This window comes from Panthera uncia, assembly GCF_023721935.1.
Source record: "Panthera uncia isolate 11264 chromosome B2 unlocalized genomic scaffold, Puncia_PCG_1.0 HiC_scaffold_24, whole genome shotgun sequence".
Classification (NCBI taxonomy): Eukaryota; Metazoa; Chordata; class Mammalia; order Carnivora; family Felidae; genus Panthera; species Panthera uncia.
In genome coordinates this window covers 5,653,358-5,669,443 of record NW_026057580.1, presented here as the reverse complement: position 1 = coordinate 5,669,443, position 16,086 = coordinate 5,653,358, and the positions used below count along the sequence as shown (strand labels likewise).

The 16,086-nt window shown below is 51.9% G+C and overlaps 1 protein-coding gene across 1 annotated transcript; it reads left to right on the top strand.

The window, feature by feature from the left end:
- Nucleotides 1–1,638: 1,638 nt before the first annotated feature.
- On the top strand, nucleotides 1,639–12,229 carry PI16 (peptidase inhibitor 16). The gene is made up of 6 exons (XM_049653360.1): nucleotides 1,639–2,482; nucleotides 6,598–6,819; nucleotides 8,634–8,743; nucleotides 9,014–9,102; nucleotides 9,989–10,666; nucleotides 10,878–12,229. The coding sequence occupies exons 1-6, from the start codon at nucleotides 2,327–2,329 to the stop codon at nucleotides 10,997–10,999; spliced, it is 1,377 nt and encodes a 458-aa protein (XP_049509317.1). The 5' UTR covers nucleotides 1,639–2,326; the 3' UTR covers nucleotides 11,000–12,229.
- Nucleotides 12,230–16,086: the final 3,857 nt, after the last annotated feature.

Here is a 16,086-nt window from a genome sequence, read left to right as displayed (position 1 = left end):
TTATTTCTGCAAATATCATCATTGGGATTTTGATAGGGATTGCACTCTATAAATTGCTTTTAGTATTAAAACTTATAATCCATGAACATGGGATATCTTTTCACCTATTCATGTCTTCTCTAATTTCTTTCAGCAATGTTTTGTAGTTTTTGTTTGTTAGTTTTGTTTTGTTTTAGCGAGAAGGGGAAGAGAGAGCATGCACATGAGTGGGGGAGAGGAGCAGAGGGAAAGAGAGAGAGAATCTTAAGCAGGCTCCATGCTCAGTGCAGAGCCCGATGCAGGGCTCGAGCCCACAACCCTGGGATCATGACCTGGGATCAAGAGTCAGACACTTAACCAACTGAGCCACCTGGGCACCCCAGTGTTTTGTGGTTTTAAATGTACAAGTCTGGGGCGCCTGGGTGGCTCAGTCGGTTAAGGGGCCGACTTCGGCTCAGGTCATGATGTCGCGGTCCGTGAGTTCTAGCCCCGCGTCGGGCTCTGTGCTGACAGCTCAGAGCCTGGAGCCTGCTTCAGATTCTGTGTCTCCCTCTCTCTGACCCTCCCCTGTTCATGCTCTGTCTCTCCCTGTCTCAAAAATAAATAAACGTTAATTTAAAAAATAAATAAATAAATAAATGTACAAGTATGTTGCCTCCTTGGTTAGGTTTACTCCTAATTTCATTCTATTTATTGTTATTATGAATGGAATTGTTTTCTTAATTTCCTTTTGGGTTATTCATTGTTAGTGTATAGAAATACCACTTGTTTTGTGTGTTGTTTTTGTATCTTACAGCTTTGCTGAGTTCCTAAATTAGTTCTAACAGGTATGTGTGTCTGTGTGTGTGATCCAACTTGTGTTTGTTTTTGCTTTTGTTTTTACCCAGAGACCTGAGCAGTAACAGGTTTTCTTGACATCTTCCAATGCCAAAGAGTAGACTTTTTCTAGGTCCCCATTCCCTGAGAGGGCAGCCTTTAAGAATCCCAGCTGAGGGGCACCTGGGTGGCCCAGTCAGTTAAGCGTCCAATTTCGGCTCAGGTCATGATCTCACGGCTTGTGAGTTTCAGCCCCATACCCGGCTCTGTGCTGACAGCGCGGAGCCTGGAGCCCACTTTGAGTTCTGTGTCTCCCTCTCTCTCTGCCCTTCCGCCACTCGCACTCTGTCTCTCAAAAATAAATAAACATGAAAAAAAAAAAAAAAAAAAAAAAAGAATCCCAGCTGAACTCAAGAGTACTGGTTCCAGATTCCTGCCACAGGAAGGCCAAGACCTTGGTCCCTGCCCCTGCATGGTCATTACCATCAAAGTGCTTGGCCACCGGGCCCATTTCCCCTCCAATTCCCCACCCCCCCACCCCACCCTCCCCAACTCCTGCTGCATCAGCTCAGTCATGCCTCTGCTTTTCTGCTCTCTCTTGATTTCAAAAACAGACACATTGTATTTTCTCGATATTCAGAGCAGGAAAGGTCCCAACATCCTACTTCCAAATGAGCACCTCAAGCACATGCATTCAACAGGCACACAGAAGCCAACATTGCTCCCTAGTGAAAAGCGCAATTCCAGGATACAGCTAGAGTGGGAACACCTCAGTCTCTTCTCTCGTGGGCAGGAGTCCTGCCCACCCCCCCCCCACCCCACTCCCACCCCGCCATGGGGCTGGGGGCTGGCCAAGGCCGTGCCATATGAGTAATCGTTGGCTACGGTTACTGAGGGCTACTGTGTGCCAGATACTCTACTGGATGCTTCACATACATTTGATCTCATTTACTCCTCCTTCCAGCCCGATGAGGTAGGTACTATTACGGCCACTGATTCAATTGACAAAACTTCCAACAGTTCAGCTGGCAGAGGAGCAGAGTCAAGATTTAGGCTTCGGTTGGCCCGTTCCTTTTACCGAACACATCTTGGCTTCCTCCGTGCTCCCGTAAGTCAAATAGAGTTTCCTCATCTTCCCCAATCCTCAGGGACGGGGTCCGTGTGGTTTTCTTCCTCTTGCTTGTCCTCGGGCGCCCAGTGGGTGTGACTTGGGTTGCTCTATTTTGCCCCCCCAGGGGGACCTTTCCACAACTCAGGAGGGACTGTGGACTGCACAGAGCTCTTGGCCTGAGCCCCGGTTACGGGAGAAAGGAGGCTGTTGCCAAGGACTCCGAGGGGACATAAATGCCGGGAGTGGACTCAACTCTGGTCAGGACCCAAGCACCCAGCCCTCCCAGAGACACTGTGTGAGCCGGGCCGGCCCTGCAGACAGCCCCTCCCGCCGCTCCAGCCAGGGTGGTGCTTGCGTGGGGAGGACTTTAAATCCGGCCGCCAGACCCCTGGCCGGGAGAGGCGGAGAGGACCGGCCACCATGCACAGCTCCGGCAGTCTGCTGCTGCTGCTGCTGCTGGCGGCCACCACGGGCCCCGCCGGCGCCCTCAGTGATGATGAGAAACGCGTGATGGTGGAGCTGCACAACCTCTACCGGGCCCAGGCGTCCCCACCCGCCGCTGACATGCTGCAAATGGTGAGTGCGCCTGGGGGGGGGGGGGGGGCGGCGCTCGCCTGCCCAGACCGAAGGGGCGCTGAGCCAGGACCCCCCCAATCCCTCCCACCCCCGGGTTGAAGCTCCCTCAGAGACTCATCTCTCTGGTCAGTGACAGAATTCCTGATACTATGCAATTCACAGGTCCCCAGAGGCAGCCCCATTATACAGATCAGGAAACTGAGGCTCAGCGGGGCTAGCGGGTCCCACAGCCGGTAGAGCCAGACCTGGGAGCCCCAGCTTCCCACTCCAGTGACTCCTTCCCAGCACTTCCTAAAATGCAGGTGCCCCTGATTGGGGGAACACAGGAAGTTCCTAATACAATGAGAGGAGGAACAAGGGCAGCAGGAAGGGCCCCAGCACTTAGGGAGGAGGGATGGTCTACGGAGGTGGGTGAGAACAGGAGCCGGAAGCGGTCCAGATCACACAGTTCAAATCCTGTCTTGGTCACGCAACAAGACCCGCGATTTGGGTCCCTTAAACTGGTAGGGACCCTCAGCTTTTCATCTGTAAAATGGGATCCTAATTAGAGCTACATATATATCAACATGGAGTGAATCTCACAGATATAACACTGGGAGGGGATGAAATCTAAAATATATATATATACATACAGTAGGACATACTTACAGAAGGTTTTAAACATGTAAAAAATACTATTGTATATTGGTGGGGACACATGCAAATATTGTCAGCATACAGGGACGTTCCTATAGATGATGGAAGCCAGATTTTGGGTGGCAGTAACCTCTGTCGAGAGGGAGAGTTATTTGATGGTAGGGTCAGGAGGCAGGGTGTTTATGCTCAAGATGAAAAAAGATAAAATGAGAAATTCACCCCCTTCCTGCCCTCTCTGAGGGCTGAACTGGCCGTCCTCTGGGCCAACCTGGAGGATTCCTGGGCAGTGTCCAGGGACGCCACAGTTAGTGGCCCAGAGCAAGGTCACACCTGGGGAAGAGAGCAGTGAGCCTGAGGGTCCGAGACTGGAGTTCTAATTCCTCCGTTCAATCTGGCGAAGTGATTCTGGACCGGTCCCTCTACCTTCAAAGGCTTCCATTTCCTGATCTATCACTTGGGACTGGCAATTCCTACCCTGAGGGTCAGATGGGATGACGTATGACAGAGGTCAAGGAAGGCCTCTAGAAATGCACACAGCAGGACCATTCAAACCCTGTCGGCCTGGCAACCAGGAACTGCAGACGATAGATGAGGAGCACGGGAGGCTGGCACCTGCTCTGTCAGTAGCTCCCTGATTGAGGCCTGGAACTCATTGTTGAGCCTCAGTTTCTCCGTCTGTAGATCCCTGATGCCCTACAGTCTTGTTGGCTACCCAAGCCAGGAGCTGCTTTGCGGACAGAGGTGGACCTTGGGGTGGGGCCACATTCTGGAAAGCAGTTTGGATATTCAGGGGATACGGTGCTGTCTGGTGCGAAGTGATGGGAGGAGGGGATGGCCTGGGACACCGGGATAAATTTGGGACAAGGCTCAGGCTCGACCTCAGCACGCGGTATATACAGAAACTCTGGAGACAGATGGCCTGGTTCAAACCTTGATTCTGCCATGTATTAGCTGTGCGACCTTGGCCAAGTGCCTTAACCTCTCTGCGTCTCAGTTTCCTCATCTGTAAATTGAAGATGATGACTACATAGCAAGTCCCTTGTAAGACGGTTGCCAGGATCAAATGAGTGAATATTTATAAAGCACTTAGAACAGCGTGTGGCGCACAGTAAGGGCTCATAAGTGTTAGATTAACCAAAGAGGGAATGAATCCAGGATGACGCAGGTGGCAGTTATCATGGACGCCTTTCTCTCCCTGAGCGTCCACATCTAATCATCACCGCTTTTACCTCCCAGAGGGTTCAATTTTCCTTGAACCCTACTTCCCCATCCTCATTCCTTCCTACAACCCTGATCCAGTGTTTCATTACTTCTCCCAAGGACTCCTAAAACAGTCTCGGCCTGCTCCCCCAGCCTCCGGCCTCTGCTTCCAGAATGAACAATCCAGCACATGGGCCTGACCTTGCTCAAAACCCTTCAATGGCTCCCACTGGCTCCTGACCGCCTCGGGATAGACCTCCAGCTCCTGAGAAGGCTCCCTCTGTGTGTCTGACCCCTGCTGACACCTCCAGCCTCCTCTCCTGCTCAGTTTTTCCCTCAGTAACCTGAACAGCTTCTCCTTCCCCAGCCAAAACGTTGTATCTCACCTTCATGCCTTTGCTCGTGCTGTGCCTCGGTTCAGATGTCTTTCCCCGTCCACCTGACCAATGCCTCAGTTTTATCACTTAGCTTAGTGTCTCCTCTAAATGGCCCTCTTTGGTGCCTCTATAGTACCCATTGCATATGTGTCATTTAGCACACGGTGGCCCAATCACCAGTTTTTGACAATGTGAACTTGGGCTTCTAGGTCCTTGCTCTCACCTCCAGGCTGGTACAGTGCCCAACACTGTGTGTTGAATGAGTGGATGAATGAACGGACTTGCTTTCAGATGGTGACCATGTGGCCAATGTGGGTGGGTGCCGTGACTCTCAAATACCCACGGGGGTCTCTGGAAGACTGAGAAGACCTGAGACCCACAGGAACGACTCTACTGGCAGAACTCCACGCAGCCAGCCCGAACAGGAATCACAGCCGGGCTCAGTAGGGAGACCGCTTTTCAGCAGGGTCTGTCTCAGTCATCAACAGTTGACACATGCGTATCGAGCACCTGCTATGAGCCAGCACTGTGCCAGACACTGGGGTGACATACCCTGAAGGAGGTCGCAGTTTAGTCTGGAGCCCCGCACATCATCCCAGACACCCAGATCCAGGTTCCCCGTACCTTGCCCTTTCCCTCTCCCTACCCGCCCTTACTTACTCCCAGAGTCTGAAGACGCTCCGGGACCAGTGATTTGGGACAAAAACACCCAGGGAGGGAAAGGGATTCACCCATAGTCACAAAGTGGGGGGGGTCCCAGTCCAGTGTGACCACCCCTCCCCCCCCCCCCCCCCGCCCCGCAGGCAGCTGCTCCTGAGAACCTTGTGTGGGTCAGGAGCCCCATCCCCCCCTCCTCTCAGGGTCGCCCAAGCTCTTGACACTTTACAGGCCGTCTGGCTCCCACAGCTGGCTGGGCCCCCAGAGGGTGGAACAGGAGTTGCCGCCAGGCCATCCATTTCTAGGAGAGGCCAAAGACAAAGTTTAATGGGATCCAGGCCTTCCTCCTCAATCCTTTGTTAATCCGTCTTCCCACCCACACTGGGCCTGTCCTCCTGGCTGGGGACCCAGAGAACTCAGAGGTCCCTTAACCTAAAATGCCCCCTCCCGCTGCCTCACCTGAAGTCCCGCCTGAAGGACGGGACGTTGGGATCTGACAGCTCCTTGAGACACCAAGGCTCTGAAACTAGGCCTCTCCGTAAGGGTCACACAGGGACACTTAATTTTCTTGGGGAAAGGGGTTGTCAGTTGACGAGAGTTGAGAGCACCTGGGAATAGCACTTGGGAGGGAAGCCTGGAGCTGGTAAAGCCATGGAGGCTGGGCGACCCCAAGGGGAGAGTGGGACCTGAGAGGGGAGTATCATATTTATGGTGGGAGGGTGAGGGGTTGGGAGGGGCTGGATCAACAGTGCAGCCCTTGAACATCTCACTGGACGTTCTGTGGTCTTCAGAGCAGGCAGACAGTCCTGGGAGGTAGGCAGGGCACAGCCGCCACCTTTCACACAGGAGGATATTAATATTAATTAATAACAACAGTGTCACAAACATCATCTCATTTATTCCTCCCAAAGCACCACGAGACTTCAGAAAGGTCAGGCACTCTGTCTAAAATCACACAGCTGGTAAATGGTCCCAAGCTTAGCTCACTCCATGGCCTGGGGTGGCACCCTCCCATCCCCCACCCCCACAGAAGCCCGCCAGGAGCACAGACCTGTTCCTGATCTTGGCCAAGAGTCACCCTGGAGGAGGGGAGGGTCTCCGGCCCCCAGAGGCCCCCAGGACACCTTCAACCTTCTTCTCTGATCCCCAGAATTGTGGGTATCCTCACCTCTCTCTCCCGCAATCCTCTCCCACCTCCACTGAGCCCAAGGCGTTCCTCACCTCCCTCTCCGACCTGCCCCGCAGAGGTGGGACGAGGAGCTGGCCGCCTTCGCCAAGGCCTACGCGCAGAAGTGCGTGTGGGGCCACAACAAGGAGCGCGGGCGGCGCGGGGAGAACCTGTTTGCCATCACCGACGAGGGCTTGGACGTGCCGCTGGCCATGGAGGAGTGGCACCACGAGCGCGAACACTACAACCTCAGCGCAGCCACCTGCGACCAGGGCCAGATGTGCGGCCACTACACGCAGGTGCGAAGCCGCGGGGCTGGTGGGCGGGGGCGGGCCACAAGAGCACTGGGCGGGGCTACATGACTAGTGGGCGGGGCTTACGAGCAGCGGGCGGGGCGGGGCGGGGCAGAGGCCACCTGTCCCTTCACCGCCTGGGAGTCCGCTTCTTAAACTGCCTAAACCATTTTCAGTTGACTCCAAAACCCACTAGTCGTTTGAAAATCTATGTGGCCCCTCCCGTCCTCCTCGGACTGAGGGGACCTAAGTTAAGTGTCGCAGAGCCAGTTTCGTGGACGGTAATTATTCTAGGCAATCCTGACCGACGTCTAAGCGGTCCTGTCCGACCTAAGTTAGGCAGGGCTGCTTGTGCCCGCGGTCTTCTGTCTCATTGTCCCTCTTCTGTCATTTCTCATAGCGTCTAAGTTGCTGCTTCTACTCTGCCAGGGACCGATAAAGTAAATAGACTATTGTGTTCTTCTGTTTTTGAAAACTATGTGTAAATGAGAGCAAATCGTCACTGAGCGAAGGTTCCAGGGAGACTCCGAGAGCATTTCCTGCTCCTCACAGTCACATTTTGCTTACGTCAGGGTTCTCACTGCACTTTGAAAGTTGGAGTTTGCAGATAAGAGGTGTTGGGTGGGGGTACTGTAGGGGTGTGTGTATGGGTGTGTAGAGGAATTAACATTAGTGTTCTTGAGTTCTTATTTTCTCCACCCAATCCTCATTGTTCAAACAATACCATGACAATTTTTTTTTTTTAAATAAACATCTTCCCACCCATATCCACTAATTCCACTTTCCAGGGCTTCTTTTGAGTGGTATTTTTAGTGCTACTCTTTAGGGAAGGGAATCCTAGTATCATCCACCCAGATGGAGAGGTTGTAAGTGCCCAGCAACCCCCCCTGGTTCCCTTCCCTCTGTCCCCTGCAATTTCTCACACTTCCCTTACCCCCAGCATGAGCGCGCGCGCGCGCGTGCGCGAGCGGGATCTTCCTGCAAGGATTACCATCAGTGCCCAGCGGGAGTGGGGCTGCTCCACCTCCAGCCCCATGTTCTCCAGGGCTGAGTGCACATGAACTCTGGGGTCATTTCTGCTTGGGAGATGCTCCATACTGGTACCTTCAGCTGACTTAAGTAGAACAACCCCAATCCTGGGGTTGTGTGTAGGATAATAGCCAGAGCTAGATCTCAGAGCAAAAACCGGCCTCCATTTGAGCGACTCCCGAGCGGAGTGGGCCTAGAAACAAGGGGAGGCTGCTGGTCTCGGCCCATGGCAGTGCCCGAAAGTTTTGAATTTAAAAATTTTATACTTAAGACAGAATTCCTTCTAGCAGGTAGGGGGCCCAGACTTAGAAACAGCAGAGCAGATCCCTGCCTACTTGTGATTTGGGGGAAGCTCTGCTTCCAAAATGGCTTCTTCTGTTTCTTGGATTTTGCTTGTTACTGATATCCAAGATTCTCCCATTTGAGATTCATTCCTTTGCATGTACCCTGTTTAAAATGCACAGGAAATTGCAAAAAAAAAAAAAAATGCACAAGAAGAATTTATGAGGGTATATACAAAGGGAAAGTTTTCAGAGAGGCCTGTCCAAACAATGTGTGTGGTTGGCAGGGGGAACTAGATTGTTCAGGACAAATTCCACACCACCGCCCCCCCCCCCCTCCCCGCCCAGCAAAATCCCTGTTTAGAGTTTTGTCCTGAAGCTGCATGTCCTCAGACTTGGATCTCACAGGTTGTAGGGATCCTCTTCTTCCCACCCACAGAAGACTGGTGTAGAGACACTAGCTAGGGACAATCCCACCCAGACTAAACTGTTGAGTTTGCCCTCCTTCAGGTGGTCTGGGCCAAGACAGAGAGGATTGGCTGTGGCTCCCACTTCTGTGAGAAGCTCCAGGGTGTTGAGGAGACCAATATCCATTTGCTGGTTTGCAACTATGAGCCTCCGTGAGTGCCCAGGGAGTCCTGGGGGTAGGGGATGAGCAGGGCCAAGGGGAGGGTTGAGTTGGCAGTCTAAGAAAGTGGGAGGGGGCCAATCTGGGGCCCTTGGGGGAGCTGTGAGGGCACCGATGGGAGTCTGCTCTCATTGACCCAGCAAGTTAGTTGGGAGCAAGTAAGACCCAGGGGTACTACCGGCCTAGGTGTGTGTATGAGGGATAAGGACAGGGGTTTGTAGGGACCGCCCCCTGCGCCCAGCACAGTCCTCGCCTCCCGCAGGGGGAACGTGAAGGGAAAGAGGCCCTACCAGGAAGGGACTCCGTGCTCCCTGTGTCCCTCCGGCTACCGCTGCGAGAACTCCCTCTGTGGTGAGTTGGGGGTGGAGTGGGGAGGAGAAAGAAGGGGAGGGAAGGGATGCCTACAGGATGGTCCTAGAGCCTCCCGGGACTTCCGAGAGGTGCACGGTCAGGGGGAGGGGCCTGGCGGGATGCGACCTCCGGGGGCCCTTGGCGGGCCCACCCTATGCGGGTTCCCAAGCCCAATTCGCCTTCCTTGCTCAGCCACTTTGGCCCCCTGTCATTCAAAGTGACCGGTTTTCAACCCCCCAAGTGGAGGGTAGAGGAGAGTCCGGCGGCTCCCGAGCGCCGGGCGAGGTGGGCGTGACCAGAGGGAAATGTTCCCCCCCATGTGGGCGGAGCCTGGCGGTGGGCGTGGACTTGAAGGGACCCGGCCAGCGCGTCGGGCACAGGCACCTAGCTGGAGAGTCCCCTGAAAAAGTGATTGTGTGAGCGCGGAGAGGATTTGGAGGAGGAGGATGGAGAAGCCACTGTTACAACGTTATAATAAGACAACAAGATTATAAAAAAGTATCATTTAGGGGCCTGGGTGCCTCCGTCGGTTAAGTGTCCGACTTCGGCTCAGGTCATGATCTCTTAGTTTGTGAGATCGAGCCCCGCCTCGGGCTCTGTGCTGACAGCTCAGAGCCTGGAGCCTGCTTCTGATGCTGTGTCTCCCTCTCTCTCTGCCCCTCCCCCGCTCACGCTCTGTCTGTCTCTGAAAAATGAATAAACCTTAAAAAAATTTAAAAATATTTTTTAAATAAGTATCATTTATTATGAATGAAGGACATAGTTGCTGGAGAGGATGTGTTTGTGTGTCATCGTCAGACATTTGGTCGCCTCATCTTGATTGCCGGGGGGCTCCGGACACGGGATCCTGCCACAGCACTAATGCCAAAGCCTTGTTTCTTATCAGAACTCATCAGAGACCCGGAGGAGGCTCAGGATTTGCCTTACCTGGTAACTGAGGCCCCATCTTCCCTGGCAACGGAAGCTTCAAGTTCTAGGAAAAGCGGTATCCCTTCTTCCCTGGCAACGGAAAATCCGTCCTCCTTGGTAACAGAGGTCTCGGGCCCCCTGGCAACCAAGGCTCTTCCGGCTGTAGAAACCAAGGCCCCGTCTCCCTTAGCAACGGAAGATTCCCCCTCCATGGCAACAGAGGCTCCACCTTCCTTAACAACTGAGGTCCCTTCCTTTTTGGCAACTCACAGCCCCTTTGCCTTGGATGAGGGGCCAGCAACCTTCCCCAAATCGACCAATGATCCCATCTCCCAATTGGCAGACAAAGAGGCCAGCAGGACAAGAATGCCCCCCAAGGCCCCAGAGAGTTCTCTGCACCCCAAGATGTTCTTGACAGGGACACGGGAGCCACGACCCCACTCCCAGAAAGCAGGCAAGGCCGAGGCCGAGTTGTCTCCTTCCAGTGAGGTCTTGGCCTCAGTTTCTCCGGTCCAGGACAAGACAGGTGGGCTGCCGGCCACATTGGACCACGTGGGGCACACCTCCTCCAAGTCCCTGTCTAACTCCCCCAATACCTCTGCCACCTCTAATGCCGTGGGTGGGCGAACCCTGGCCCTGCAGTCATCTTTGCCAGGTAAGACCTGTAGTGTTCGTCCCACTTCCCCGTCTTCCTCTAGAATGTCGGCGCCCTGCCCCCAGCATGGGTGTTATAGCCATAGCGGGGCATGCACCCTCTGAGTCAGAGCTTCCTCCCTGGCTGCTGGGCCCCCGCTTGCACGCCTGGCAGGGAGGGTGGGAGGTCGGGCAGAGCTGTCTCCAGGCTGAGGCCCTCTCCCTCCCCACAGGTGCAGAGGGCCCTGAAAAGCCTAGCGTCAAGTCAGGGCTGAAGTCGGGCCCTGGTCACATCTGGGGCCCCCTTCTGGGGCTGCTGCTCCTGCCTCTGCTGGTGCTGGCTGGAATCTTCTGAAGGGGTCATCACTCAAAGGCAAGGCCTGGTGGGGGGACCCTGGCCTCGTGCCCGCTCCAGATGGTCTTTCTCCAAGCAAGAGGCCACAGTTTCCTGGGAAGGTCCTGCTCTGTGGCCCAGTAGCCGCCCCCCGGCCCCCCAGCCTTGACCCCAGCTTCTGGCCAGACGCCAAGCCAGTAACCTTGTGCTCTCGGGAGGCCTAAGGCCAACTCCTGGCTCTGCCCCAGGAGTGCCTCTGCCTCTGTGGGGGTCTCCCCTTAGCTAGCTGCAGACCGTGCTGGGCAGTGTTCCTGCGGCCACTTGTGCCCATTCTCCCGTTGTCCTGTGGTCACGTTTCTGCTCTTCCAGGGACAGAAGATATCGGTGCTTCCCAGAGACCCCTTGACCCCTCCTAGTCCCCTGGCTTCTTCTTTAAGCCATCTGAGTCTGAGACTGTTTCCAGGAGGACCTTCTGCCTTCCCAGGGTGAAGAGATCAGCTGTCCTCCTGCCATCTCCCCCACCCTGTCCCCCGCCCCCAAACAAGATGCTTCTTGGCTGAAGGCCTTCTGGAAGGGAAAGGCTGCAGGGCACGCCTCATCCACAGATGCCTTTGGGGTGCGAGGCCTGGTTGGCTATGAGTTCAGGTTGCCACCTATGACTGCACCCTCTGCCTGGACCCCTCCTGCCCCTCCCACCTTAATCCTGGGTCTGGGTGGGGGTTCAAGAGAGATCCCTGCCCACCGGCCCTGCCAGAACTGTCTGCCTCTGCAGGTAGGGGGTTCTTCCTGAGCGCCCCCTCCCCCTACTTGCTGGTGTAGCCCCGGAGGGGGGTTTGTGAGGGGCAGATGAAGGACAAGCCCCACCTGAATGGGGTTCTATGGGGGGGTGGGCAGGCAGGGAACAGGGAAGGGAAGCAGCCCCTGACTCCTGAATAAAAGCCTGTGTAAGAATACCGAGTGTCTGTGCTTGTGAGGGGTGGAGGGCAAAAGGAGGGCTCTCTGAGAGGCCCTGAGGAGGTTCCCCTCCCAACCACTGGCAACGGTTCCTTCTCCCACACCTCCTGTCCCCACACACGCCATCCAGTCCTTCGGGGCGTCTTTCTTTTCCTTCCTAAAAACCGTCCCCCTCCACAACTCACATCTTCAGGCAGCCCGCGGGAAGGAGAAAGGGCCAAGGGGCTGGATCCCCCAGCTCCAGGGGTCACCAGTGGAGGCTAGTTGGGTTTTAGACGCAGAAGCAAGGAGTGGCATACAACCTCTTTGCAGGGTGCTGCCGCCCAGGCCCGTCTGGCACACAAGATCGGAAGGCTTTGCCAGCCCTCGGTGCCTGGAGGAATCCCGAGAAAGTGTTCTGGAGTCTCAGCCACATTCCCCCAGGGGACAACGGCAGGACTGTGCAGAGCGCTGTCCGGCAGGAAAGTGCAAATGTGGGGGGGTGGGGGGGTGCGGCTAGCAGCAGGTGACAGGGCAGCTTGGGATCAAGCAGGGGCTGGTGGGGAGGGGGAGAGCGCCTGTCTGGAGTGTGAGCAGTTAAAACAGGAAGCATACAAGTCAGGCTGTGTGGTGACTGTAAATATATATTATATAGTCGTATTTATGTGTATGTGTACATGTATATATGATACAATATATTGAGATATCTTAAAGATATAAATTAAGACATAACTCATATAGGGGCGCCTGGGTGACTCCGTCAGTTGAGCGAGCGTCTTGACTCTTGATTTCGGCTCAGGTCATGATCCCAGGGTCAGGGGATCAAGTCTCGCATCAGGCTCCGTGCTGAGTGTGGAGCCTGCTTGGGATTCTCTCTCCCCCGTCCCTCTCCGTCGCGTGTGTTCTAAAATAACTATATATAACTCATATAAAATTCACCCATTTGAAGTGACCGCTCAGTGGTTTTTACTCACAGGGTGGTGCAACCATCAGAACATTTTAGAACGTTCTCATCACCCCAAAAAGAAGCCCCACACCCCAGGTCCTAAGCCACCACTAATCCACTGTCTCTGGATTGGTCTGTTCTGACATTTGGTGTAACTGGAATCACACACAGGTGGCCTTTTTTTGGTCTGGCTTCTTTCACGTAACACATTTTCAAGATTTATCCATGTGGTGGCATGAAGCAGTTACTTCATTCCTTTTTATCACCCAGTGATATCCCCTAGAATAGAACACCTTTTATTTATCCATTTGTCAGTTGGTGGACATTTGGGTTGTTTCCAGTTTGGGGCTATTTTGATGTTGCTATCAACATGCGTGTAGAAGTTTTTGTGTGGATGTATGTTCTCATTTCTCTTGGGTATCTATCTAGGAGCAGTATCGTATGGTAGGTAACTGCGGGTCACGTGGTCACTCTAACTTTTTTTAGGAACTGCCGGATAGCTTTCCCAAGCGGCCACGCCATTTCACATTTGCATCAGCAACAAGGGTTTCCATTTCTCCACGTCTTTGCCAACACTTATCTTTTTAAAATTATAGCAATCCTAGTGAGTGTGAAGCAGAATCTTATTGTGGTTTTGATTTTCATTTCTCTGATGGCTAATAATGCCAAGCATCTTTCCAGGTGCTTATTGGCCATTTAGCTCTGGAGAGAGGTCTATTCAAGTCTTTATTATTGAGTTGTAGAAATTCTTTTTTTTTAATTTTTTTTCAACGTTTATTATTATTTTTTTTTTTGAGACAGAGACAGAGCATGAGCGGGGGAGGGTCAGAAAGAGAGGGAGACACAGAATCTGAAACAGGCTCCAGGCTCCGAGCTATCGGCACAGAGCCTGACGCGGGGCTCGAACTCACAGACCTGACCCGAAGTCGGACGCTCAACCGACTAAGCCACCCAGGCGCCCCAATTCTTTTTTTTTTTTTTTATGTTTACTTATTTTTGAGAGAGAGAGAGAGAGAGCTGCACGTGGGTGAGCCGGAGAGAGGCAGAGACAGAGAATCCCAAGCAGGCTCTGCACAGTCAGCACAGAGCCCTAGGTGGGCCTCGAACTCACAAACCATGAGGTCACATGCTCAACCGACTGAGCCACCAGAATGCCCCTATTGGAATTACACAGTCTAGATAAGTCCCTTACCAGATATACAATTTTATTTTATTTTATTTTTATTTTTTTATTTTTCCAGATATACAATTTTAAAACATTCTCTCTCGGGGCGCCTGGGTGGCGCAGTCGGTTAAGCGTCCGACTTCACCCAGGTCACGATCTCGCGGTCCGTGAGTTCGAGCCCTGCGTCAGGCTCTGGGCTGATGGCTCGGAGCCTGGAGCCTGTTTCCGATTCTGTGTCTCCCTCTCTCTCTGACCCTCCCCCGTTCATGCTCTGTCTCTCTCTGTCCCAAAAATAAATAAAAAACGTTGAAAAAAAAAAAACAAAAAACGGCTGGCTTAGTGAATGAATTTAAGATCATCCTCAATTTGGCCTCAAAATTTCCTTTAGAAAAAAAAATAAAAAAAAATAAAACATTCTCTCTCATTCTGTGAGTTGTCTTTTCAATTTTTCTTTAGGATGTTCTTTGAACACAAGTTTTTATTGTGATGATATCCAATTTATCTTTTTTTTTTCTTTTGTTGCTGTTTTTTGGTGTTATATTTGAGAAATCATTACCTAATCCATGGTCACAAAGATTTATGCCTATGTCTTTTTCTAAGAGTTTTATAGTTTCAATTTAAAAAAAAAAATTTTTGTTTTTAACGTTTATTGATTTTTGAGATAGAGACAGAGCATGAACGGGGGAGGGTCAGAGAGAGGGAGACACAGAATCTGAAACAGGCTCCAGGTTCTGAGCTGTCAGCACAGGGCCCGACGCGGGGCTCGAACTCAGGGACCGCGACATCATGACCTGAGCCAAAGTCGGGCGCTTAACCGACTGAGCCACCCAGGCGCCCCTATAGTTTCAATTCTTATATTTAAGCCTTTGATCCATTTTGAGTTAATTTTTCTATGTGGTGTGAGGTGGGAGTCCAACTTCGTTCTCATGCATGTGAACATCCGGTTGTCCAAGCACTTTTCGTGGAAGACGATTCTTCTTCCGTTTAATTGTCTTGTTGCCTTTGTCCAAAACCAACTGACCTTAAATGTAAATGTTTATTTCTGGACCCTTGATTCTATTCCATTGATCTATATGTCTCTCTTATGCCAGCACCACACTATCTTGGTTACCATAGCTTTGTAGTAAGTTTTGAAACTGCAAAATGAGCCCTCCAATTTTGTTCTTTTTCAAGACTGCTTAGGCTATTCTAGATCCCTTGAATTTCCACATGAATTTTAGTTTTGGCTTGTCAAATTTCTGCAAAGAAGTCGTCTGAGATTTTGATAGGGATTGTGTAATCTGCCATCTAAAGTTTTCCAATCCATGAACATGGGCTGTCTTTCCACTTAAGGTCTTTACTTTTGTTCAACAATGTTCTGTAATTTTCAAAGTATAAATTGTACAGTTTTTTGGTAAAACTTATTCATAAGCATTTTATTATTTTTGATGCTATTATAAATGAAATTGTTTATTAATTTCATTCTTTCTTCAACTGTGTGTGTAAAGGAGTATGAGTGATTTTTGTGTTATCAATTTTATAACCTGTACCCTTGCTGAATTATGTTATTTCTATGTGTTTAAACACTGAAGTGTTTATATGTATTTTTGGTGGATTCTTTAGGATTTTCTATGTACGAGATCATGTTGTCTATAGACATAGTTTTACTTCTTTCTTTCTAACCCAAATAACTTTATTTTTTAAAGTTTATTTTGAGAGAGAGAGAGAGAGAGAGAGAGAGAGAGAGAGAGAAAGAGCATTTGAGGTTGAGAGGGGCAGAGAGAGGGAAAGCAAGAATCCCAAGCAGGCTCCATGCTGTCAGCGCAGAGCCCGACACAGGGCTCATGAATTGTGAGATCGTGGCCTGAGCTGAAATCAAGAGTTGGACACTGAACCACCCAAGTGCCCCCCAGATAACTTTTAATTCACTTTCCTGCTTGCCCTGGCTGGACCCTCCAGTACAATGTTGAGTAATGGCAAGACAGACATCCTTGTCTTTCCCGAGCGTCGAGGGAAAACGTTAGGTTTCTCACCATTCAGTCTAATGTCAATGATGGGTTTTTCATAGATGCCATTTATCAGGGT

Bases quoted from the DNA above. Each gene is read 5' to 3' on its own strand.
- PI16 (XM_049653360.1), top strand. From the start codon at position 2,327: ATGCACAGCTCCGGCAGTCTGCTGCTGCTGCTGCTGCTGGCGGCCACC. The intron at 2,483-6,597 runs GTGAGTGCGCCT...CCTGCCCCGCAG, and splicing joins CCGCTGACATGCTGCAAATG to AGGTGGGACGAGGAGCTGGC. The intron at 10,667-10,877 runs GTAAGACCTGTA...CCCTCCCCACAG, and splicing joins CCTGCAGTCATCTTTGCCAG to GTGCAGAGGGCCCTGAAAAG.